Source organism: Strix aluco, chromosome 10 (genome assembly GCF_031877795.1).
Source record: "Strix aluco isolate bStrAlu1 chromosome 10, bStrAlu1.hap1, whole genome shotgun sequence".
NCBI lineage: Eukaryota > Metazoa > Chordata > Aves > Strigiformes > Strigidae > Strix > Strix aluco.
In genome coordinates this window covers 4,857,408-4,883,065 of record NC_133940.1, presented here as the reverse complement: position 1 = coordinate 4,883,065, position 25,658 = coordinate 4,857,408, and the positions used below count along the sequence as shown (strand labels likewise).

Sequence of the window (25,658 nt, the reverse complement as noted above, 5' to 3'; positions counted from 1 at the left end):
CCACAGTGACAGCTGTTTTTTCTACTCGCCCACAGAAAAGCCTCAGGCCTCTGAAGCGTTCAGTGAGAGTCAGGGGAGGAGAGTGAGATCCAGAAGGGCCCATGGCATGCAGCCCTCCTCCACCTCACACCCCTTTTCAGCCTCTCACCCCTCTGACGCCTTAAATTCGACTGACCCCTACTTCCCTTTGGGCCTCCCCCCTCTTGTTGCCCTCACACTCCCTTTTGCCCTCACACCTCTCCGAAGCCTCCCACCCCTCTTTGGCTTCGACTTTCCTTTGGGCCGCGGGCGCTCTGACCAATCGCAGGCCGGGTGATCAGACACTGACCAATCGCAGGCCTCCCCCTGCCCTATGCCCCACCCCCTGGCGGGGCTCGCGAGAGGGCCATTGTTGCAGCGGCCTGCGGGGCAGGCGGAGACACCCTCTGGCCACGCCCACCACCCTTCGCGCCATTGGGGGCGGGCAGGGCCCCGCCCCCGGCCGCCACGAAGCCAATGGGAAGCGCCCAGAGGCGTGTCCGTGGGCGCGAGAAGCCTATAAAGGGCCCACGCGGCGTAAGATGGCAGAGTAGGGGCTGCTTGGTGCGGCACTGCTCGCGCACCCCTTCTCGGCATCCCACCCCTTTTTGACGTCTGTTTTTCTTCCAGCTCTGTTTTTCCTTTGGCCTTCCCCCCGCCCCCCCCCCCCCCCCTTTTCGGGCTTAACTTAAACTCAGCCTCTACTTTCCTATTCATCCTCCCACCCCTTCTCCACTTCAGCGTTTCTTTCTGCCTCCCACCCCTTTTTAGCCTCCACTTTTTTTTCTGGCTTACACTTTTCTTCCAGTCGCCAAGGCAAAGGGCAGAGCCTTGTGTTACTCCTATCAAATGCCATTCATTAACAGAACTGGCGGCGAGGCAATGCAGTCACAGGGCAACAGACAGAAAAAACAACCCTCAGCTTTTCTGCATGGAAACGTGTCCTTGATTAAGTGGCCGGTGGCAATTGTACGCAGGAATGTGCCAGGAGAGGGACAAGGGCTACTTGGCTTGATTGACACCACCGTGAAATTTGATGGTGTTAATGCACTGCTTAAAACTTCCTGGAAAATACATTCTCAGGCCATGAAACACAAAGGTATTTCTGATTAAATGCATCACCATAGAATCGGGTAAATAAAATTAATTTCTTGTCGTTTGTGTGCTTTCAGGTTCTCCTTAGTTTGACGGTAATTTACATCACAATTTCCAAAACAGGAGGGAACACGACAGCTCTGGCTATGATCAGTTCCTGCTTGTCTGCATCAGATTGGAGGTAGATAATGTATTACGTTTTGCTTTCAGAATGAAGCAAGCTAACTGGAACGAGGTGCTTTAATTCTGGATACGGGTGTCCACGCAAGAATTGAGATACTCCAATGCACTTTCACATCCAAACTTCACTTTGGCTGCGATCGTTTTGCTGAGTGTCCTTTGACAGACCACCTGACTCACAGGCCAGTGGTTTTCAAGCACACAGTCTCTCCTTTCATCCCATTTAGGCCAAGAACCAGATAAACATTTTCCTCGTCAAAGCTGGTTCTCCGTGTCCCTTCAGTTAATGGCAATGCAAGCTGCTAAGAGACAAGCCATGGCTGGGGAACCTCATGAGCAAGCTTTTTGGCTTTGTTTAACTAAGACTTTGGTGCATTAAGAGCTTCTCAATCAAATCTCTGAGATTATCGTGTTCTAAGAGCTTGGCTAGCGACAGTGATAAATCGTTAAGGGAGGTGGACTTTTGTCCTCATAACCAAAGTGCTGTCTCACCTACAAAGACGCTGTGGTAGCTGAAACACTGCAAGGTAGCAGGGATTTCTCTTCGATGGCTCTTGTGGCCGTTGAACGCTGCTGTGAGCAGTACAAGGCAGCAAGCCAGAGCTGGAGAGGCTGAGCAGCCACAGCACCCAGCCCCTGGCTCTGTTTGCCTTGGAGGAAAAAGTGTCATCCACCAGCAGCTCCGCAAAATCTTCCCTCCTGGGAGGCAGCTTCTGCCGGCTCACTGGGGCTCCTGAAAGCAGAAAGTCAAAAAAAGTCTTTGATTTTATACACGAAAGGTTGCCAGTCCCCGGTTTACAGGATTAAGGATCAAATTTGATCTTTTGTCAGATTGGTCACTCCTGCAAATCCCATCTCTGTGATCCTGGGAATCTGATAGAATCTGAGGAAACTGATAGACATGCTACTTCAAAAGTCCTGTGTCGGGGAAACTCGTAGTTCATCAACGAGAGGCATAATTTGCATGTTTTAATACACCTTCTGCTGCCTTCAGCCTCAGGTTCCCAGTGCCTGGTTCATGAAAAACTGGGAGGGGACAGGGACGTTGGAGCACAGAAGACACTCATTCTGCATTCAAGAGCAGGGGGGAAAAAACTGAATTTAAACCAAGACTGAAGCAAATGGTTCAAAACTAGAAACAAATATTTTGGGGACTGGAAAGAAGTTATTATCCATCTGCCAAATTCTTCAAACTGCAATAGAAGCAACAAACCTTCTGTAGCCTGTGTTTTGCAGGGAGAGGAGGCCTTGAAGTTATTTTTAGACTACATAGCTTTATCACTGAGAAATATGTACAGAACAGCCGTTGCAAACTTCCAATTATCCCGAACTATTATTTGAAAAAAAACTGTGTGAACTGTGAAAGGCCAACAAAATTGCCGTATTTTTTTAGGTGTCCTCCAGACAAAAGTACAGCAGTCATTATTAGAGTATGGTTACAGTGATGTGGATTTGGTGCAAGAATATGGCTGCTAGAAATTTGGGAGTTATCCACAAATCCCATCACTTGAACCGCCAGGTAGCCATCTGGCCCTGAAGTTTACTTGTGTTATTAAGATGAGCAATGTTTAGCAACAAAGTAGAAGCAAAGGGCTGTATTCTTCCTTTCCCATTCCTTGGATTTGCTGCATGTCACAGCATTTCACAAGCTGCTACAGTTACACCAAAAAAGTGGAAATTACCATATATTGGTATTCCAGTTCCCATCAGTGATAAGCATGGGAATGAATATCTATTTTAATCCAGATGAATTCCAAATTTAATGACACCGTACAAAGGGTTATAGTAAACCTCCTCAATTTTGTCATCATTAGTTTACTGGCCTTTGGGCATAGTGACAGCAACACTTTGGGCCAGGATAGTTGCAAGAGGAAATAAATAAAATGTGGTGAGCCTCTGTGAATTGTGGACTATTTCTTCTGGTTGAATTCTCAAGGACTCAAAGCAAATTCATTGCAGAAAATTGGTATCTATGACACAGTCAAGTAAAACAAGTAGGAATTACACTACTGCATGCAAATTTTGAAGAATGTGTTTGTGGCTTGTTTTGTATATTTAAAAACCTTTAAACACAATGTTTATATTTGCAAAAGCTAAATTAATCTGCATAATATAATCACATACAGGCTGAAAGTTCACAGGAGACTAATTGCAGAGTTAGGTACAAAACCCTGATTATAAATGTAAAAAACCCTCAGAAATTAAACTAAATGGCCTGCTAAAATAGTACCCACACGGGTTTTAACAATGATCCAGAAAAAAACACCTCTGTATTTGCAGTTCAGTATCCACCACAATTATGTTTTTTTTAATCTCAAAACATGGCCAAAGGCTACCTCCAACATAAAAATGAATAGCAAAGTATTGCCGCAAATTGTGAGGATGAGTGCAGAAAATGCTGATTACGGCTATCATGTTATTTTTTCTCATCGAGTTTGCAGTGAGACCAGTCGTAGTGGCTATATATTCGAGAAGTCAATGCCTCTTTGCACATAAAACCCGCTACCATCCTTTCACTTTTGAAATGGATCAATTCACGATTCAGCCAAAGGGAAAGGGCCTGAGCACTGCATACAAAGAAAATTAGTATTTTTGTAGACTATAAGTTTGCAAGGCAAAAAAGCAAAAAGTTTACCTTCAGGTGAAGAAGGACTATCCTTCAAAACTTAAAACCTTTCTCCAACTTGATAATATCGACACATCGTCCCACCCAACCTTTGCAGCGACTATCTGGGGAGCAGCCCCAACTGCTGGGCTTGGCGCGGCCAGTCTGGGCACGGCTGATCAGGCAGCAGAGCTCCCGTTTCCCCTCCTGACCTTGACTCTGCGCAGCCTTCAGCTGAGGCGCCCGGGCTTCTGTTTGTGCTGGGAAAGCTACAGTTTCCCTCACTGAGAACCTATTCGCTGTGAAAATCAGAGAGAAACGTGAAATGGTGCGGGCCCAGCCCGCGGCAGGGCATTGCTGCGCCTGGCGCTCCGCAGGCCGTCACCTCACAAGTCGGGGCTTTGCTTGCGGGTAGGTAGAGCCCAGCGTGAGGAAGGTGACCCCCGTGCAGCCCGCCGCCGGGGTGCTGCGGGCCGCCGCGGTACTGCAGCCCGCCGAGGTGACGCCTGCTTAGCGCAGGGCAGGCCCCGGCAGCCCGCGGCGGCGGAGGACGGAGGCAGCGGGGGCAGGCACACCGGCATGCTGAGGTAACCCCCGCCCCGCTGCTGCGGGGCTCCTCACCCACCGGGGGCGGAGACCGGCGGGGGACACGGGCGCGGGGCCCTGCGGCGAGAACGGGGCCATTTTTCTCTCCCCCGCCCTGCCCCTTCCCGGGGCCCCCTGAGGGAGCGGAGCCATCATGGCGGCCGGGGGAGGGGGCGAGTGCCAATCACGCGGCCAACAAACCCTGTCCATTCCCCCCCCCCCACCCCGCCCCGGGCCACGTGGGGTAGCGCCGTCGGCCAGCTTCGGCCGCGGGTGCTCTCACCAATCGCAGGCCAGGCGGTCAGACACTGACCAATCGCAGGCCTCCTCCTGCCCTATGCTCCACCCCGTGGCGGGGCTCGCGAGCGGGCCATTGTTGCGGCGGCCGGCGGGGCAGGCGGAGACACGTCCTGGCCACGCCCGCCACCCTTCGCGCCATTGGGGGGCGGGCAGGGCCCCGCCCCCGGCCGCCACGGAGCCAATGGGAAGCGCCAAGAGGCGTGTCCGTGGGCGCGAGAAGCCTATAAAGGGCCCGCGCGGCGGGCGGGAAGGGGTAAGATGGCGGAGTAGGGGCGGGTCGGCGTGGCTCGCGCTCGCTGTGCCGCGTCCCCGCGCAGGAGGCGGGCGGGTCCCCGCGCGGCAGCCGGTCGCGCTGCGAGGCGGAGCGAGGAGGAGGAGGGGAGCGCCGCCATCATGCCCAACATCAAGATCTTCAGCGGGAGCTCGCACCAGGACCTGTCCCAGAAGATCGCCGACCGCCTCGGCCTGGAGCTGGGCAAGGTGGTCACGAAGAAGTTCAGCAACCAGGAGACATGGTGAGGCGGGGCCGGGGCCGCACTACAGCTCCCGGCGGGCCGCGGGGCGCTGTGGCGCTGGGCTCCGCGCGGCCGCCGCGCAGGGGCTGCTGGGACTTGTAGTGCGGGGCGCGGGGTGGGCCCTGCGGCCCGGTTCAAGCCCGGGGGAGGGAGCGGCGGCTCGAGCTGGGCCGCGCTCGGAGACCTCCGCTGGGCGCCGGCACTCCTGGCCTGGGCCCTGCCGGGCAGGGGGTGTCCAGCGCGTCCCGCCCCTCCACTGCGGCCGGTCGTTTCGCAGCCCCCGGGCAGGGCTGCGGCCGGGGCCCGGTCTCCCGTGGGCGCCCTTCAGCCAGGGGGCCGCCGTGCAGCGCCGCTGCCTCCGCTTGAGCAGCTCCCTGCCCGGAGCCCCTTAACGTGCGGCCAGCGCGGTGATGGTGCCGCTGGGCGCCGGGCCGGGGTTTACCGAGTGCGGGGTGAGAGGGAGCGTAAACAGCCGGCCCGGTAACGCGTGACGCCCCGGGGGGGGGTGGCCTTTCGGATGGGGGGCGGCCGGAGTTGCGGTGCTCTCCGGGGAGCTCCCGGCGGCCGTGAGCCACGGCCCGGGCGGCCGCACGGCCCCGGCAATGCCTCTAGCGGCCTCCGCGGAAAGGCGCCTGTCTCCCACGCGGGCTGTGCCTCCGACGGGCCGTTAGTATGGCTTCACCGCGCCCGGGGCTGCGGGGCTCCCACACGTGGAGGAGAGGGTTTGTGTTACCCTGCCGCTAGGGCACAGGTTGGAGCGGCGCCGCCCCCCCACCCCCCCCCAAAAAAAGCGAGGAGCTGCTGATGGGAATGCACCTCCCGGGGCATCACCCCCATGGATTAGCCTCTTCCATGCTTGGTCTAGACTGTGATGACTTGAGGCTTGACAGTGCTTAGGGTGTAGCTGGTGCCTTTAAACTACCCTGAAGAGCATCAGAGTCTTAATGGCATAGATAAAATTACTCAGGAAAGACCAGAGGCTGACACCACCTTGCAGTGATGCAGTTGCAGTCTGTGTTCCCTACCAAGCTCTAACACCTAAGATTTGTCTTGTTTTCTGTCTCTGTGCTTTATAAGTCTTGCTGCCATCCTACTTGAAGAAGCTAAAAGGAAGGAGAGGTTAGAAATTCCTCAGAGCTCTTAAAGCTTGCCTTAGAGGAGTACACTAAGCATGTATACACCACACAGTATAATACAAAGAACCTTGAATGATTGCTCCAACCCACTCCTGTCATCTGGTGACAGTGATTTTTTCCAGGAAAATCCAGGATGTACACGTGACTTTGAATATTATGTTTGTATTGCATGGGTATTGATTGTAACTGAAAACTTAAGAGGTAGTACAAAGTGTTGTAGAGGAGAGTTGTAAAAAGAATCTGTTTGATTTACAGCTGTTGCCATAGCACTGTTCTCATTGCTGTTTAACTGCTCTTATCCATCCAGTTGGCTAGCCAGCAGGTTCTTATGTCAACAGGTAATGTGACTTTAAGACCTAATAGACATCTTCTTTACCCTAATAAACTGAGAGCAGATGCTTCCCAGAAAAAGTAAGATTAACAGCATAGGTAATTCATCCTTTTGTACAAAATATGTCTTGCATCAGCCTAGTATTAGACTGTTAGTTAGTACAGCTGGAGATGACACTTGTATGCTAACTACTGTGAGTTCAGACACCTAGCAAAAAGTTCTCATGCTGGCTGAAATCCTTCATGAGAGATTGGTGTATGCTGTAAGTCAGTGTGCAGTGAAGCTGACAGCAGTTTGCTGATGGATGTTGAGCAGTAAGACTGTACCTAGCGGTCATCAAAAACATGTTGAAGAAGAGGGGAGGAAGATCAGAGAATGAAATATTAAAATTAGAAATCTACCCTAAGGTGCTCTGTAAATGGAGCCATTAGGAGTGGGTTGGATGATTGCTTGTCTTTCTACTTGTTGTTAGAGTTTGTGGCAGCAGTCTGCAGAGTGGGTGAGTGTCTCCAGTGCAAGAAGAAGGAAACTGTGGAAGAGTGTTGTCCTCATAGACTGACTTCTGGTTCCTTCCAAATCTGTGGCAGACTTCTCTAAACTGAAATGTTGGAAGTACTTAGTAGTTAATCCGTTCCTACAAAAGACCTTAGGCAGCGTTGCTCTGTGTGAAACCTCAAACCTAAGACTACTGCCTTCTTTCCAACTCTGCCTCTGGTGCAGGTGTCTTGGTACATGTGCTGAAGCTGGCAGTTTGTTGCTGGCAAACAGGACCTTTGGCTTGTGTTCAGTCTCTTCATCAGCAGGGATTAGTGTGCATTACATCCAGGAGGAAATTAACCCCAAAAGCCTTTCCGAAGTGAAATGCTGGAGGGCTTCTCTGTTCAAGCCAGTGAATAGCTGTTATGACTCTAAATAACCAGCTGCAGCATAGCTTCTGGTGGAAGTTTGGCTCGGCTTCCTTTGTACACTGCTGCTTTTAGCTGAGGGGTTGTACTTCTGATTCAGGGGGAACAAGGCCTGTTGTGGGATGTTATCGTGCTCAGCTTGGGTTGAAATCGAGAATACACGCTGAATGCGTTGAGCCTTACTGACAGAACCATTAAATTTGATCAGTGAGCGATGTAAAATAGTGACTGAGCAAATAAGCAACAGTGTGCCAGCTCAACACCCTTGATTATAGGACACTGTCACCCACAGGCCCTTGGGAATGCAATCCCTTGGTTGCTCTGCAGGCATATGTAATGGCTGCATTTAAATTTGTATTTGGATACAACTCTCCTTTCCTCCTGTGTTCCCAGTGTGGAAATAGGTGAAAGTGTACGTGGGGAGGATGTCTACATTGTGCAGAGTGGCTGTGGTGAAATCAATGACAATCTGATGGAGCTCCTTATCATGATTAATGCCTGTAAGATTGCCTCAGCCAGCAGAGTCACAGCTGTCATACCCTGCTTCCCCTATGCTCGGCAGGACAAAAAGGACAAGGTAAGGGATGTGGTAAAGGTTTCTGCTGGGAAGGTGAATGCGCACCTTGAAAGTCCTGACTGCTGGACAGGGATTAGATGAAGTTGAATATGTAGAGAAGGAGATAAAACTTATTTTAATTTCTTTAAACCTCAGGGCATTGGACTGCATATTCATCTTTTCATAAAGATCTAGTTCTTCCTGAAAATACACCAAGCTGTAATCACCAGCTGATGAAAAGATGCAATGTTAATGAGTACTCCTTTTAGTAACTGCTTGTGAATCATTGCCTAGAAGTGGAAGACTGACATCTTGATGAAGGAGTTGAACTTGTCTTAAATACTGTTTTTTCCTGTACTAGAGTCGAGCTCCAATCTCTGCCAAGCTGGTTGCAAACATGCTGTCTGTGGCAGGTGCAGATCATATAATCACCATGGACCTGCATGCATCTCAGATTCAGGTAGGAGCTAAAACTGGGGAAGTACCTGCTCCCATCTGGGCCTCTTCACTGCCTTGCGGGCTTTCCAGTGATCTGCTTTTTTCAGACACAGCAGTGATCAGGGCTTGGGAACGTGGGAGTACAAGGGACTTGTAGAATCAGTCAGAAGAGGATGGGGAGATGGGTAACAGGTTTATCTGTAAATGAAATTATAGCTGTTCTTGGTCAGACTAAGCACACGGAGTCCTGTGTAAATGAATGTTGGACTAGTAAATGATCCGTGCAACTTTATTGCCACACAGTGACACTGTGTGTTCCTAACTGGTCCTTTGAGGAATTTGAGATGGAGAATGGCTTTATCAAGAGTGTTCTTAAATATTGAGTACAGCTTTCTGATATTTACTGAATTGTCAGGGAGAAGAGAGCAGTGCTCTGTTTGACACAGTGGCTGATAATCCTGCTGCCCTGAGGTTAGCTCTGCCTCCAGATGTAGCAGCACAGCTGCTTGTGTGGGTTCAGCTGCCAGGACAGTGATCTGTGCTCAGTGATAGCTTGCTGCAGACAAGATGGGCAATCCCACTCGTTTTCTCGTTTTCATTTACAATTTGGTACCACCCTTCCACATAAGTTGGCTTTGGTTCTCTCCCAGGCTGCTGGTGAATTGAAAGTTATTCTTGGGTTTTGCTGTCTTACTGAACAGATTAGTCTCACAAAACATCTTGACCAGAGCAGTGTAAGAGAAGTGGCAAGAGTGTATACCAGGGAGAGGAGGGACAGAAAGCTGTTAAATGATTAGTCTTGTTTCTTTTCACCTTGAGCAAGTGTTCTGAGATCAAGAAACCCAATTCAGTGCAACTGAGAGGAGTGTGGCAGAGGGGAGGTTGTCTGTTGTATTGCTGCAAGCACTTTGAATTTGAAGGGTAAGATACCTACTGCCTGGTGAAGTAGGTGGGTTGGCTGTCATTTTAACAGTTGAAAATGCAGCCATTCACACTTCCATATAATTTCTTCCAGTTTAATTCGCCCAAAAATACTTTCTCGGATGGACAAAATCTAGGGGGGCACAGCTGAGAAGACTTTCGGAAAGATCACGAAATAAAAGAACAGAGCCCAAGGGGTATATCTCTTCCCTAAGAGGCTTGAAGTTGTGATGTGCCGTAGGGTTGACCCTTCACCAACAGCAATGGTGAGATTCAACTGAATAGTTGGACTTGTGTATATAAGCTTCCAGCACCTGGCTGGTTTCAGCCTGGCTCTTGTAGTTGCTGGGTTGCTGAGTGCAGAAGGAACGATGGTGGGAAGGATCTGCCACCCCTATACTTTGAAACATTCCTCTAGAGTAGTTGCCCCCACTCTCCTGTGTATTACTGCCCAACCAGAATTAACTTCTGGCTTTTAGTGGTTGTTGAGGTTTACCTGGAGGAATCTGCTGGGTCAGTGTAAAGCTGTGGAACCAGCTGCATTAGTTTAAAAACAAATGTTATTCAGGCCTTTTTCATAGGTTTCCTGTAGATGCAAACAGTGTAGGTAATGAGCTTTAAAGATTGGCTATGTAAACGGGCAGGTAGCTGCTTTGAAAATGAGTGTTTGATGTTGGTTTTCTGCACCCCCTTAGGATAGAACTAGTTCCATGTTGTGAAGGTGTCAGATGTGAAGTGTTACTTATGGTACTAAACTATTTCTGACTCTGGAGACTTCTTACGTTACTATTCTGTGTATCCCAAAGGCTACTGCCCTTGCATTAAGGAAAGTAGAAAGGAAAGCTGAAAGCTGTGGAAAGGCGGTGGCTGCATGCCTGATCATATAGAAGGCTTCTTCCAACTGTTCTTGGAATGTGACCTTCAGCTACATCTGTTCCTGTCGTCTTCCTTGCAGGGTTTTTTTGATATCCCTGTTGATAACTTATATGCTGAGCCTGCCGTACTGAAATGGATCAAAGAGAATATTGCAGAGTGGAAGAACTGCACCATTGTTTCACCAGATGCTGGTGGAGCCAAGAGGTAAGCTGTCAGACAGCTAGCTTGAGGTGGTGCTTCTACAGCTACTTGAATTCCTGAGACTGCTTGTGACCTTATTCTTAAGACACACGTTCCCCCTGCCAGCCTGCCTTCTGTAAGGCAGTCTGTGGCACTTAGTGAAGAGTGGTCAGGTATTCTTCCTAGGGAATGTTTAGAAGGTTTCTTGGGCTACGTGGAGGATTAAATAGCTTCTGGAGCCACAGCTGCATAGGTAGGAATTGCACAATTACTACATCCCTTGGACTAGAACAACTTTTTGTAGAAGGGTGATTACACAGGCTGAGGGAGGGAATCATGCAGGTTGTACCCTTATGCCGAGACAAGGTTACCACTGCTGGTTAGTGATACATTTTTATCCAGACTGTTTTCTTTGCAGTATTAGGGTTAGTCTATTGATGCATTTTCTTATTTTATTACTCTTGATTTGAATGCCTAGCTGGGACTTAAGCCTGCTGCTACTCTTCCTCTTCCCTGAGAGCAAGGAAGATAGATGGTTCCTTTCCAAAACGCAGCAGCATATGTTATAGCACATTTCCACTTTGATAGTCTGACAATCTCCCATCTTTCTGCAGATAAACATGCCAGTTTGTGGGTAGTTCAGAATGTTCTCAGGTGCTTATTAGGGGAAACCAGGCTGTTCCTTGATGCTTCTGTAGAAGGGCTACATGTGAACAGCAAAGGGAGGCAGATGTATTCTTTAATCCAGGACTGTCAGACCAGAATGTTGGGGTGTGCTGACCTGATTCACATACTTTAGAGTGCCTAAGCAATCTGTGAGAAACAGTCAAGAGATATTACTGCTGTAGGTCACTGCATGTCTTCCTGTAGCTTTGTTGGACAAGACCTTTTGTACATTCAGGTACTTCTGTAGCTTGTTGCATAATGCAGTATACGAAATGCCAAGGCAGCTAGCTATGATCTGACTCCTGAAAAAAAAAATCTTCAAAAGCCACTTAATACTGAAATGTGTTGATCTCAACTGGTGCAGTATTTTATGGAGATACCGCAGAACGAAATACTTCAGTAAACAGATGAGTTTAACAATCTTGTGTAGGATCCCCAAGGTGATGCTAGGAGGCTAGGAGCCTACTCATCTCAAGTGCAGAATTTTAGGGGCATGTGTATTTTGCTCCTTCTCACTCTTAATGCAAGTTTAGGTCCCCCTAGTAAGGTGGTTCTGTGGTCACTTTAACCAAGGTAAATGTGAGGTGGTGGACTTGCATTTCTTGGATGTGTACTCCTGCCATGGTCATTGTGCCAGCACTTGTACAATGGAATGTTTATATGAGTTCAGGTAGATTCCTATTGTAGCACAACTTAAGCCTTTCCAGTGTAGTGTTAGAAAGATTACAACTTCCCACTTGAAGTTTGCCAAACTTGCTGGTTAAGGTTTGTTTTGAGCTTAAGTACAAATTAATTTACAGCAGTCAGGATGAAAGACTGTTTTATCTTAATCTAATTGCTGTCATCAGGAGAGATTAGATCAGAGATTGCAGTTTAAGTGCTTGAAGGGAAACTAAGGTAGCAGAGTGTCTTCTATTAATTGCTTGGGAGCAGTAACAGATGTAGTGACAGCTTCTCTTACTGCAGCGGCAGTTTGCACTTAATGGTTTTAAGAGATTTGATTGAAGCTGCTGTGTGGAGTTAAGAGTTGTTTGGAAACTGTTCTCTCTTCAGGGTGACCTCCATTGCAGATCGATTGAATGTAGACTTCGCCCTCATTCATAAAGAGCGCAAGAAGGCCAACGAAGTGGATCGCATGGTGCTGGTGGGTGATGTGAAGGACAGAGTGGCCATTCTGGTAGATGACATGGCAGACACATGTGGTACCATCTGTCATGCTGCGGACAAGTGAGTAGGGCTGACTGATTCTTTCCTAAATCAGAAACCTACTGTTAGTGAACACTGTGTAACGAGTTAATCAGATGATTTGCATGTCAGGTTTCACAAAGTAACATAGAGTTTCTTGATTATTTATCTTGTGTCATATAAAATAAGTAAAAAGCCTAGTTAAAGTTCTCACAGTGGGAATAGCTAGAAGACTGTAGTGTGTGTCTGAAAAATACTTGTGTTGAAAGTATATCTTCCATTAGACCATCACTGACTATGCTGTCTGGTCATACATCTGAATTTCTATTAAAATAAACTTTTCAAGCTTTGATATCTTTCAAGCCTTCTACACTAGAAACGCCAGCATACGCAACACTCAGTGTTAAATATCTGCCACTTTGTGTTGGCAGAAGTCACAGAAGGCGATTTGTATTATCTAATCCAAATGTCCCAGGGCTAAGAACAATATTTTTTTTCAATGTATGCTTTGCCTGTGGCGGATTTAATGGTACTTGTTAAACTCTTTTCTTCTCCCAAATCATAGTGGACTGGAAGGGGGGATCAAAGGTAGCCTGTCCCCTAAGCATATGGTATTGTCTCCTTTCATGCGTACCATGTGCCCTGCATTAACATCACTTTAATACTTGCTAAGAATTTCTCATCCTTCTCCATTCTCCCCCCTTGTAGGCTTGTGTCAGCTGGAGCCACCAAAGTTTATGCCATCTTAACTCACGGGATCTTTTCTGGGCCAGCAATTTCTCGGATCAACAATGCCTGTTTTGAGGCAGTTGTAGTCACAAACACAATACCCCAGGAGGACAAGATGAAGCAGTGCCCTAAAATCCAGGTGAGCATCTACTTTCCCTTCTGTCACTCCTGGGGGCAGCAGCACTTGTCTGTCCTTCTGTTGGTGGGAAAACCCCATAATACTGTCTAGTGCTTACAGCAGTTTAATGGGTACTGGAATCACCGGTGGTGTTGACTAGTTCTCTTGTTCCTATCGCTGTGGGAGAGCAGACCTGTTACACTGATAAAATGCAGCTTCTAATCTAGCTCACCTTAGTTAATTTCAGTAAACTTTTTTCAGGGCTTGTTTTACTTAGATCAGATCACTGACCTAGTGGGGCCATGATGTAAGCAAGCAGTTGTGCCTACACTTTGGAGGAGCAATATGCTGATGGCGTGTAATACTGAGGCAGAAGTAGGTGGGAATTCTGAAGTTGGTAATGCCAGCTTCAGTTGTGTATCTATCACCTAATGCCCAGCCCTTGAGGCAGAGTGTCCCCTCCTTCTGTGAAGCAAAGCAGGCCTGGTCTGGTGAAGGTGAACGCTTCATATCTGGTCATAATAGCAGTGCAGGTGAGCTGCAGAGGGAGTGCAGTCTTGTCCCATGGACATGTCTTGCTGGTTTGACAAAGAGCAGTTGACACAGCTCCACAGCACCATGTTCAGATACTTGCCAAATATAAACAAAAACACTTTGCTGTCCACGTGACAGCTAAAAGCTGATCTCTTCATGCTCGCTCTGTCTTGGTTTTTCCATTTGGGAAAAGTACTGTGACGTTTTGTTTCCCAAGCTGAGGATGACTTTCCTGGAAGAAAAAAAACTGGCTGTACAACTTGAGCTAGGCAGAGCTTGAGGATTTCCTCTGTTAATGGACAGCTGAAAGTTGCAGCTTTACCTGAGCATTCAGGCATAACAGGTCCATCAGAAGCTTCATGTACTGCTACAGCATACACACTGCCAAGGGCATCCTAAATACTAGCTTCACAGCACAGGTGTATGACACAGGCAGTTGGAGAAGTTCTGGAAAGTGAATGGCACTGTAAGACTCAGCTAGTGCTGTGGTGTAAGTGTAGCAGGTTTCCCAGTACTGGGGTTCTGGTGAAAAGGAAGTTCAACTGGTTGAAGCTGCAGTGAATTTTAAGCTGCTTTTGGAAGTAAGTTTTAAGCTGATTGCAAACGCTATTGGGTTGCGTTTTTTTAAAGCTAACTTCTGGATGATATTCCTGCAACTGAGTGCATCTAAAAGGTGTCTGATGCTTCCAGCTTCTTTCCAAGCTCCACACTACAAAATGTTACACTGGTAATCAGTATGTAAATAGCTGTAGCCAGAGATTGCAGTGGAGTAGTTTTTCGGGCTCTCACTTAACACCTCACTCTTTTACACTAACATCTGATGTTCAGTGTTGAGAAATACAGAACTAAAGGGTTTGTAAGTCTCATACTCTGTCTGCTCTGCAGCTCCTAAGTTGTTTTTCTTTCCTTAGGAGGCAAACTACCCAGAAGAAAAAAAAATGTTAAATTTGGATTTCACTTCGTTTTCTTAATGCCCCATGAACATGGTGCTTCTTACTGAGACGGCATATATCAAAATGCTCTAGCTCCTGGGATTCAGAGCTACAGTTTTACTGAGGCTTGATTTTTTTTTTTTTTTTTTTTTTTTTTTCCCCCCCTCCTGTTAAGTGGCTTACCCCACCAGGTGGAGCCAGCACAGTGACTCCTGCTGAGCTGCAGCACCGTAGCTTCATCTTTATTAGACTGCTGGCAGGGATGGTAAAGCCTCATGACTCAAGGGAGGTGATCTGATCTTGATTTAGACTCCCCTAACTTCTCTGCAACCTACACAAAGTGAATAAGATACTGCTAGGGTAAACAGTCTGAGCTGAGGGAGTCTCAGCAAAGAAAGATGACTGTCATCCTGACAAAGATCAACAGTGAAATAATTCCTGTAGTGCTATATGTAGAATATCTTCAGAATTATAAGTAATTAAATCCGAGTCCTGTGTAGAAGTCATTTGTCTGCATTTGGCATGTTATAAATTTGGGTGGTGAGTTTACCCTTTAAGTTCTTCCCAGCTTATCATCTGTTCCTCCAGGCTTGATATCTTTTCTCAGTGACGCTGATGCATCTTTCTTCCCCTCCAGGTGATCGACATCTCAATGATCCTTGCAGAGGCCATCAGGAGGACTCATAATGGGGAATCTGTCTCCTACCTATTCAGCCATGTCCCTTTATAACAGATGCCAGCTGCTGCTTGTATGGCTTTTTTTAAAACCAAAAGTTGTTCAGCTTGTTGTAAAGTTCAGTAGAAGACTCTGCTTGTTCCAGTGCAGTTCTCCACAGCTCCTCCTGCTTAAGTCAGGCTTACTGTCTCTAATCCCAGCACTGGGAGGCTGGCGGGGGAAGTTCATCTCTGTAACACTCCAACTCCACCAGCAACCCTGTGCATTGGGGCTCATCAGTAGTATTGACTCAGCTCTGCCGATCTGTGGAGAGCGGGACTGACACATGGCAAACTGCCACAATTATTTTGATGGGGGGTGGGGGGGTGGGAGAGGGATTGTCTGTGGGCAGGGTTAGATGATTTGGCATGTGCACCCTAAATTGTTTGGGAAGTAGAGCTCCCTAGGACGTGTTGTTCTGGATCTGCAGCAAGAGCCTGAGAGATTGCTGGCTGTCTTACCACTCTATACCTGACAGAAGCCCCTGAAGAGCGATGGGAAAGGCTTGTATCTTGGCCAAGCTTGACCCTCGGTGAAGCCCTGGCTGGGAGGTGGTTCTGCTACAGCTTCCTCCCATCAGAGGAGATCAGTGTAGCTTGCAAACTTGAATTCATCTTAATGACTGATGAAATTAAATGTCCTTTAGCATGCTACACAGCAAAGTGAAGGTGAGAGCATAGTCTGTGCAGTACCCCTTTGCTGTGTTAACTTAGTGGTGAAGGTGCACCCTGGACAAGCATTCTCCCTCTTATGTAGAGGACTCAGTGGTTGTGTGTTTTAGTTTCTAGTGTAGGCTGAAACCAGTTCCTCAATTTCACAGCTTAGTGTGTTAGCCTTGCTAGCGATTAGAGGACTGCTGCCATGTACTATAGCTGCACCTTGACTTGCTGTGCAAATCCCTGATCCTTTTTTTTACCAGTACACTAGTACTAGTAAACTGAGCCTCTTTATCCTGTAGTAGCTTGGTTGTTGCATCTAGCAAGTGCCTGCTCAGACGCTGGGGTGACATGATACACAACAGCTTTGTGTCCAGCTGTCTTAGCCTCTCGTTGCTTGCAATCCTGTTGTCCTGTAAGATACTGACATATTCTGGTTGCTTGTCCTGGTCAGTGTCTGCCTTGCCTTGAAAGCGTCTTAAAGGTCTTAAACCAAGGAGCACAGGAGGTTGCAGGACTACAAAACCTGAAGAAGCCCTTGGAGTGGGTTTGATGCTGCTAATGACTGCTTATGGCAATAGGTTGAAGAGGCTGGTGATACATAGTACTGGGAAAACTGTAGATCTAACACCAACCTGACAGGCAACAAAGTGCCTGAAAGAAAAATACCAAAACTAGAGCTGGCTGAGGCTCCTGGATGTAACAAGTATCATCTGAAACTTGAATACATAATAACTGTACCAGACAATCGTAAGGTAAACTGTTAAGTCTCTCCTGGACTCCTACGGGATTATAGACCAAACTGGTTTATGCTCTGGTTTTTATAAGCACTCCTCTTTTATTTGTTTTTTGAGCTGGAGGAAGGGAAAAAGGGAAAAGAAGGAACTTGAAATTACTTGCTAGAGTAACCAGCATGGCTTTGAGAGGCTGGGGGCTGGGGTGTAAGTGAAACTAACTGAAAAAAGACTTGGTTAAGATCTAGGGAAGTACTTCTTTAGCTGTGCCTTTTACTGAAGACTTCTCTCCCTTTCTAGAACTCCTGTCCTGTGGCAACGTTAACACTTCTATTACAGTGTAGGTCTCTTTCTTTTCGTATAAGAATTGGTGTTTGTCTGGAAAGTGTGTGTCTCTTGCTTCTTTGCTTTGCATCCTGCACTGAGCTCTCCCAAGAGTCTGATTCCTGCCTCCTGTATTGGAGCCCCTGCTGCTGCCCTGCCAATGCCCTGAGAGCCAAGAGCCAGGACATCGGAGCAGCGGCATGAGGATTTTCAGCAGCATTTGTGTTTAAACTTAAGACCTGATGAAGGAATTAAACTTTTATTTAAAAACCATGGCCTCTGCCTATAAATGCTTCTAAAAACCTTACCAAGGTGATGTGCATCTTCTGAGTTGAGTCACTTACAAGGTAGATCATGGAGTAATGTTATTTGGAAGGTCATCTGGTTTTAACCCTCTTGCAGCAGGGCTGACTGAGGTTCAGCTTGGCTGTGCTCACGTGGCATGGAAGAAAAAGCTTGGGACCAAGCTACTTCTCTTGGTGAGTAGTGGCTTTTGTCTGTATCCAATTTCCAGGACTTAACTGTTAGAGTTGGTAGTGCAGTTTCTCTTGTACAGTTTAATTATATATCTGAGCAGATCTGTTCACATAATGTTCAGGTAGGGGAAAACCTGAATAGTTTAGCAGGTATGAATGAGGAGTTGCTAAGTATCTTGCACAAATGATCAGAGGCAGCAGGATTATGTCCCGAGAAGCACTGGTTCTAACTAAACTGTGATCCTTTCCCATTGTTTGTTGTAGACTGAGAAAGAATAAATGAAGTCAGAAGGATGAGATAGCAGGTCTAGAGAAAGGTCTTTGGCCTTACAATAGACTTCCAGGCCTAGATTGAACATTGCTTGAAACATGACCATGGCCTCAGGTAGACTTCTGCTGAGGATGAGTACTGCCATTCGTCTGTTAAAATGTATTTCAGTTCTGGTCAATAAGTGAACTGGGTATTTTTTTCCTCAAATGGGGGGGTGATGTGGGTCTTGTCAGGATGTAGCAGACTTCACCTTCCTTAGAGAAGAAACATAACATGAGCTTTACAGACAAAAATTTGTACAACAGTGACCATTGCTCTTGGTGTGTAGATACTGTTTTCTTAACTTTAATAAAACCTGGGGGCTGGAGTGGGGGAGGGCACAGACTTATAATGCTGTATGACAGCACTGTAGCTCTTGAAAGGATGGGTGACACACAAGGTATGAGAACTGTCCCGAGGAGGTAAAGCTCTTCCGCTCTGGAAACCTCCTTCAGATCAGAAGGGCTGGACACTTTACCAAAGTCTCTTCCCTAAATTAAAAAAAACCCCTCTAATTACTGAACCTATTTGTAGGCAGGTTGTGACTGACTAGAAGTAACTGTTGTGCTATTAGAGCAAGTATGGCTGCCTGTAATGTGTGTGTAGTAGAATTAAAGCACTGTTCTCTCTGTCCCGGACAGTCATGGATGTAGTACCAGGCAGCCAGGGGAAGGGCATCCCTTCACTGCAGTGTGGGCTGGGAGGAAACCAGCCCCTGAGGGGTGAACGGCAGAGCACCAAGTTCCTCTGGTGACCTCCCAGGTTTGGGAGTGATGCAGGGATGCTCATCCCTTCGCCCAGGCAAGCTCAGCTCCAGCAGCATCAGCCATGCTGTGGAGCGCTTGTGCTATCTTGAGCTACCTGGTGGAGTGGAGGTGGTTCTCAGCCAGTCCTGGAGAGCTGCTGGAGTGGGTACGGAGCATTCCGGGTGCTCTGGAGTGGAATTGTGTGGTGTCCTCAGGCTTTCTTCACAGCTGCTGAAGAAATACCATAGAAAGCAAGTCATTACTTCCCCAGGAGGAAATCCCAAGTGAGCAACTTGCTGTGCTTTTGTAGTTGGAGAGCTGGAAGAGCAGGATGGCTACAGCAGCTTGCTGTGCCACAGTCGGCTGGAGCGTGGCTGCGGGTGTCCAGATGCTGCTACTGGTGCCAGTAGCTGTCTCATGTCTGCTGCCTGCTGTAAAAGCAGCAGAAAAGTCCCGCATTTTAGCCCAGCTCAGCGGCCTGGGTAGCTGAAGCGAATGCACAGGGTCGAATGCCTTAAGCCACTGTGAAAGCTGGGCTTACTTGTTTGTGCCTTGCAGGCAGCAGGACTCTCTGCTGTTTGGAGCAAGATGAGATACCTCTGGAACTGCTCTCACCAGTAGCTCCCTCCTGCTGCTTCTCTCTGTGCCTTACTAGTGTACAGTTGATTTCTCACCTCCTAGAGTCAGTGTTTCTGTGATACAGAGGAAGCAGCAGCTTGCCTTGCTGCTGTTGGGCAGTGGGAAAATAGTGAGGGGTAACAGCCCTTCTCTGAACTTCAAGGAGCAGCAAAATCCACTGGAGGAATGAGCCTGGGTGTAAGATACAACAGAGTTCTGGCTGCCTTCCTGGGGTGCTCTGCTTCTGCCCCGGTGGAAGGAAAAGGGCCGTGGCAGGGGTTAAAAATGAACAGGAAAATGTAAGCTGTGGCCCTGTGGAATAGCGACTGGCTCACAGCTGGGCAGCAGTGGCTGAAGGGGGCTCAGGTCCTGCCTGGCTGCCGTGGTGCCCTGCCTGTCCCTGCAGGCAGGAGGGGCAGTAGGCAGGAGGCTGAAAAAAAACCTCTCTGAGCAGATAGAGAAAACCTCCTGCCTCCTCCTTCCTGCAGAAGAGAATAAAGCGTTCCTGGAAATGGCCATCAGCAAGGCTGTGTCTGAGCCCTGCCAGCCTTGTGCTGGGGGAGATTTAAAACTCATCTAAAATGGTTGGCAGGCATTCCTTGCTATTTCAGGTCAGGGCTCTTTCTGCTTTTCCCCTATCTGTTGATGTCTCAGTTCTTTTGTTATAAATTATTGAAAGCAGAAATACTAAAATGCATGAGAAAAGCAGGCTCTGTGGTTACGGGAGGCTTTGCGAATTTGTCGGGGGGGGGGGGGAAAAGCTCTTGCAGGGATCTAGGCTCCTTGTTCTTTGTGCAAGATGGGTTTTCAGAGCTCCCCAGCAGCAGCCGCACACCCTGCCTGTGGGAAATCCAGAGGGTCGGCCTTGGGGCTGCGCCGGTGGTGGGCTGTAAGAGCGTGGTGGGTGCCTGCGTGGCCACAGCTGGCTCAGGGAAGAGGGAGCTCCCCTTCCCCTGCCTGCACGGCCACCGTGATGGCTGTGTGCCCAGACAAAGAGCCCGGCATTTCCCCAGCGCTGCGGTGTTGAGGAGATGCAACACGTCGCGCAGGGACTGTACCTCGGCTGGGGTGGGCGCAGGCGGTGCTGGAGAGGGGCTGCGCACGGGGAGGATGGGGACCAGGTCCTTTCGCACCCGCTGCCTGCTGGGGACAAAAGCTCTGCAGCATCCACAAAGGAGAAGCGTGTGGAGAGCAGGCAGGGAGAGAGGGGGAAGCTGCGGGGGGAGGCAGACACAGCTGGAGAGTAAACACATGGTAAAACACTTGTCTGGCTGTTTGCATAAAGGCAAAAAGGATTTCCTGCTTTCATTTTGAAACTGGGTGGGGTTTTTGTTTGCTTTTGGTTGTGCAGGAAAAATAAGCCTTTTCTCAGCTTGGGGTGGGCTTTCGTGGTGCTGGCTCTGCAGGGTGGGTTCGAAGGATGCTCGTGAAGCCGCTCCTGGCCATGGGGCACCCTCCCACCCTGGCCCTGCTGGGGAGCTGCAGCACAAACCAGAGCTGCTGGGGGAGCAGGCTGGCCTCTTCCTCTCCCTCCCTGGGGGCTGTTTGCCATCAGACTTCTCTGAGTAGCAACTCCATCTCAGGACTTGGCCTTAGCTGTTGGCCTTTGCCTTTTCTATGTACAGCAATCACGGCGTTTCTTTAATTCAGAGCCCCCTGGCTGGAGCGGGAAGGTGCCTCTGTCCCCTGGGCCCGCTGCAGACGGCCACCTCCAGTCGAGACCTGCTGGTGCTGGAGGACACCAAGCCCCCCTCCCAGGATGGCAGCCTTCTTGGGGAAAAAACAAAACAAATGTTTCTTCAGGTTTGCTGGGGATTCTCTCTGCAAAATCTCCAACACGAGCCTGGAGCGAAACCCAGAGGCTGGGGGGGCAGGAGGAGGTGGAGGCAGGGGTGAGGGCTGCTGCAGTGCAACTGCTACCCTGGCACTCTGCAGCACCCTGCTGGGGCACCGGGGGCTCTGCAAAATGGCTTTGGCAAGCTTGCCATGGGGGCCAGGATGCCTTATTTTTATTTTTTTTTTTCTTCATGCCCTTCAGCACCCACAGGACCCTACTGCGAGGCCTCTCAGGCATCCTGGCTCTCCACCCCCGCCCCCCCACTCTGGTGGCCAGCATGCCCCTGGACCACCACTACCCATCCTTGTCCCACCCCAGCAGGGAACAGACCGGCTGCCTCTGCTTACACTCAGCTTTTTCCCCCTCCCGAAGGTATTTTTCCCACACGCACCCCAGGCCTCTGCTGGCTGCCCCCCCCCGGAGCGTTCTCTGCTTCTTGCCCCGCCGTGCTGCTGCTGGACTGACCGGATCTGCCATGGAGCGCCGTGGCCGTGGGTTCCCATAGCGGATAACGCACTCAGACCCCCCCCGCCCCATCCCCGGCGGGTGTGTGTCGTGTGTCCCCCCCCCGCCTCCATCCCCGGCGGGTGTGTGTCGTGTGTCCCCCCCCCGCCTCCATCCCCGGCGGGTGTGTGTCGTGTGTCCCCCCCCCGCCTCCATCCCCGGCGGGTGTGTGTCGTGTGTCCCCCCCCCCCGCCTCCATCCCCGGCGGGTGTGTGTCGTGTGTCCCCCCCCCCGCCTCCATCCCCGGCGGGTGTGTGTCGTGTGTCCCCCCCCCCCACCTCCATTCCCGGCGGTCCCTCCCCCCCCATCCCCGCGGCCCCGCCCCTCGCCCCGCCGCGGGGCATGTCGGGAGCGGCAGTTCCCACCGGGGCCCGCGCGGCAGCGGCCGCCAGGGGCCGGACTACACTTCCCAGCAGGCTCAGCGGGCGGCGGGCAGCCAATGGGCGCGCGGGCTGGGCGGCGGCCGGGGTATATAAGGCGCCGCCCCACGCTGCCGCGCTCCAGCCTCACCTGGCAGCGGAGCGGCGCGGAGTGGCGGCGCGGAGCGGTACCGGCGGGCGCGGGCTGTGCCGCCGGGCGCGGCTGGGGCAGGGAGCGGCGCCCCGGGCGCGGGGAGCCCCGGGAGGGGCGGGCAGCGGGGGCGGGGAGGTCTCCCCGCGGTGCGCGGGCACCGGGGCGGGCTCCCGGGCGGTGCGGGGCTGCCCGGAGCCGTGCGGTGCCCGGGGCGGCGGCGCGCGCCCCGCCCTGCGCTATTGTCCGCGGCGGGAGCCGGGCGGGGGGCCGGGGTGGGCCGCCTTTGTCTGCCGATCCCCATCCCCGGGGACCTCGGCTGACCTCGGGGGGGGGGGGGCGGGTCTCGCAGGCAAAATGTGCGACAAGCCAGACCTCTCGGAGGTGGAGAAATTCGACAAGAAGAAGCTGAAGAAAACCAACACGGAGGAGAAGAACACGCTGCCCTCCAAGGAGAGTGAGTAGGGAGGGGCGGGCTGGGGCCCCGGGGTTCGGCCCCCGGGTGTCCCCGGGCGCGGATGGAGGCGTTCGGGGCGGCGGGTCTGAGCCCGAGCACCCCGCAGCCCGCGAGGGGTCGGGGTGCGGCCCTCGGGCTGTGCCCGCCCGCGGGGGGCTGTCGCCTCGGGGCGGGACGTGCCCCGGCACAGCTGGAGGCAGGTGCCCAACTCGCTGTCACCTCTGGGTGTCATCGCCCTCCGCCTTGAAGCGTCTTGTCTGCGCCCCTGGGGTCACGCGGTGAAACGGGGCGCCAGGGGCCGAGGGGTCGCTCTGCGCCTTCCCCGGGGGCTGTTCCCCAGAAAGCCCCCGCACTAACAGACCTCTGTTCTCTTGCAGCTATTGAGCAGGAGAAGGAATGCGTGAAGTCTTCCTAGAGTGAGATGACCTGACAGGAAGAGCTACCATTTGATTTTTTTTTTTGCTTTGAATTATTTTTTTTTTTTTAAATTTACATCATGTACATGTACAGAAAACAGCTGCATCACTTAACCCACTGTCCCACCTTGCTGGCAGCTTTGGCCCAGGGGGGCAACAAAGCGTGGCCCCCTCAGTACATCAGCAGCCTGAGCCTGCCCCAGCTCTGCGGCTCCCGCTGACGGTGCTGACCCCGCTCCAACGCCCGGGGAGGGGCGCGAGGGCTGCGGAGACCCCGGACACAGGCCCCGTCTGCCTGGGGGAGTGGGGATCCGGCCTGGCCCGGCCTCTGTCTCTCCCATACTCTTCACTGACAGTGTTCTGTATCCTCACTCACGGTTTTTTGTCTTCCTTGGGGGAAAAATGAGAAGTTTATTATAAAATAAAAAATGTAATGACTTACCTATGGCTTGTGGCTTCTTCCCTGGCAAAGGTTCAGGTTGCAGCCTGGCCTGCCCTGGGGGTGGGAGGGTCTCTGGTGGTGCTCAGAGGGATACGTGGGGGTGGTTCCCTGCAGGGCGAGTCCAGCTTGGGGTTTGTCTGGGGCTTTAGTTCCTGGTGGCCTGGGGGAGCCCGGAGCTGGGAGCGTTGCCAGTGTGGGGCTGGAGGCTGCGTTCCACCACCGATCCCACCGCCGTAGTGGTTTCTCGGTGCACCTTCACGCAGAGGCTAACCTGGGCCTTCCTGCCCGCCTGAAGGCTGAGCCTCCTGCCTCGGAGAGGTCGGTGTCTCCTGCCTAAAGCAGCGCTTGAGCTGGGCTGGCTCCTCACCTGCGGCGCTGGAGGTGCCTGTGCTGGCAACCTGGGTGCTGGCCCGGGTCCCGCTGGCGCTGTGGCCAGGCTGGCTCTGTCCGCCCAGTGCTCAGCAGAGCTCTGCCCTCGCTGCCTGGCACAGCCCTTCACCTTCAGTCAACCTCTGCCCCTGCCCGTGGCTGAAGGAGGTTTTTGCAGCCTTGTAAGGATGGATTCATGCAGTAAACTCCTCGGGCACCCTCTAGGCTGACCCCAGCCCTTCCTTGCGGGAGTGGGAATCCCTGTGTCCTGCAGCCAGCCTCCAGCACGGGGAGGGGGAGCTGGGGTCTGCTCGTGCTTCCAGGTCTAGGCTGAGGCCTCCTGGGTGCTGCCAGGGGTTCCTCCCCTCCACCTGCCCGGCGGGGTCACTGAAGGGGCTGTTTACAGAGGAGGTGGAGGCAGACTTGCCAACAGTTTTGGCCAGAGTCCCTAATGAGCCCGGTCAACTGGAAACAAACGTGGGGCTGTTGTGCCTGTGCGGACACAGTGCCTATCTGCCTTGCACCTCCACCCACGCTGCCTGCCAGGGGCTGGAAATAACACTGCTTGTGTGGTTGCAACTGCCTTCACCCCTTCAAAAGCAGAATTGAAAGAGCTGAAGGTAGGAGGTTGGTGTTTGTGTGCTGTCGGGGCAGCGCGTGGGGTTTTCCAGGGAGTGAGGTGCTGAGGCCCAGCTGGGTCTGCTGCTACACTGGGTTGATGCTGGCTGTGCCCCCTCAGGACCCTGATGTCCCCAGGACAGCACCCTATCCTGGACGTGGGAATCCTTTTCCCAGTGCCAATTGCTGGGGTGCCAGGCTGGCAGCAGCCACTCATTGCCCCAACAGGGCTTGTCCCTTCTTGGGGATGGTTTCTCTCACTGGGCAGGCTCAGCCCTGTGCTGGGGAGGGGGCAGGGGGCCCCTTCAGACCCTTCTGTGAGAGCAGAAGGTAGAAAGGGTCACATCAGCAAGAGCTGGTCTTGGGAGTGGCAGGCAGGGCTCACAGACCACTAAAGGTTAAGCCTAAGCACTTTCTTGCTGCTTCAGCATTCCCCCCGTCCTGCGGAGAGGCTTTGCAATCCTTGGAGCTTGATGCGCCCAGGCTGGGAGTCGGGTCAAACCCAGAGGCAAAGCCAGCCTGAGCCCTTTCCCCATCCCTGACAGCCAGAGCATGAGCTGAACCAAACGAAGCTTTTGGGATGGAAACAGAAAGTGGCAGAGCTGATCCCCTCTCCTCAGCGGGGCTTTTGGGCATAGGGAGGGCTTGGTGGCTGCTCCCGACACCGCCCGGTGCCTCTTAGTCATGTGGGCATGGAAAACCACTGCTCGACTTACCTCTTCCTGAGTCACTCGGACCTCTGCAAGGTCACGGCAGGAGTGTCCTGGCACCGCCGTGCTCACAAAAACCTCCCCCTCACGCTGCGTTGCACACGCAGGCAGCAGAGACTTTTCCCAGCCGTGTCTGCCCCCCGGGTCCCTGCCGACTCCGCACCCCCTTCCTATGGGGCCAACCGCCTTGCCGGCCGGCGCCAGCACTGCGGTTCCCCCGCGGTTGCCCCACACAGCAGGGTTGCCGGTGCCAGGAGCCGGTGGTGCTCCAGCGTTCTCTCCGAGCCTGTGGAACCCACCCGTGGGACACCCCGCTGCATCCCGGGCACCCGCGGGGTGAGGACAGGGTTCACTGGGGCCACCCCGAGGACGCAGTGATGCAGGTTTAGACATGGGGTTAAGTGCTGGCAG

The 25,658-nt window shown here is 51.6% G+C and overlaps 2 protein-coding genes and 1 long non-coding RNA gene across 3 annotated transcripts; 2 read left to right on the top strand and 1 right to left on the bottom strand.

Moving 5' to 3' along the window:
- Positions 1-1,105: 1,105 nt before the first annotated feature.
- LOC141927819 (uncharacterized) lies at positions 1,106-4,907 on the bottom strand. Its single transcript, XR_012624581.1, has 3 exons — positions 4,524-4,907; positions 3,929-4,197; positions 1,106-2,026 (listed from the first exon to the last, which is right to left on the bottom strand). It is a non-coding gene; the product is annotated as an uncharacterized LOC141927819 (long non-coding RNA).
- A 49-nt stretch (positions 4,908-4,956) lies between these two features.
- PRPS1 (phosphoribosyl pyrophosphate synthetase 1) lies at positions 4,957-17,507 on the top strand. The gene is made up of 7 exons (XM_074835110.1): positions 4,957-5,298; positions 8,064-8,247; positions 8,588-8,686; positions 10,541-10,665; positions 12,361-12,534; positions 13,201-13,360; positions 15,443-17,507. Exons 1-7 carry the CDS (start codon positions 5,177-5,179, stop codon positions 15,533-15,535), a joined length of 957 nt encoding a protein of 318 aa, XP_074691211.1. The 5' UTR covers positions 4,957-5,176; the 3' UTR covers positions 15,536-17,507.
- A 4,684-nt stretch (positions 17,508-22,191) lies between these two features.
- On the top strand, positions 22,192-23,549 carry LOC141927716 (thymosin beta-15A homolog). The gene is made up of 3 exons (XM_074834967.1): positions 22,192-22,272; positions 22,588-22,692; positions 23,070-23,549. Exons 2-3 carry the CDS (start codon positions 22,593-22,595, stop codon positions 23,105-23,107), a joined length of 138 nt encoding a protein of 45 aa, XP_074691068.1. The 5' UTR covers positions 22,192-22,272; positions 22,588-22,592; the 3' UTR covers positions 23,108-23,549.
- The last annotated feature ends 2,109 nt before the right edge of the window (positions 23,550-25,658 follow it).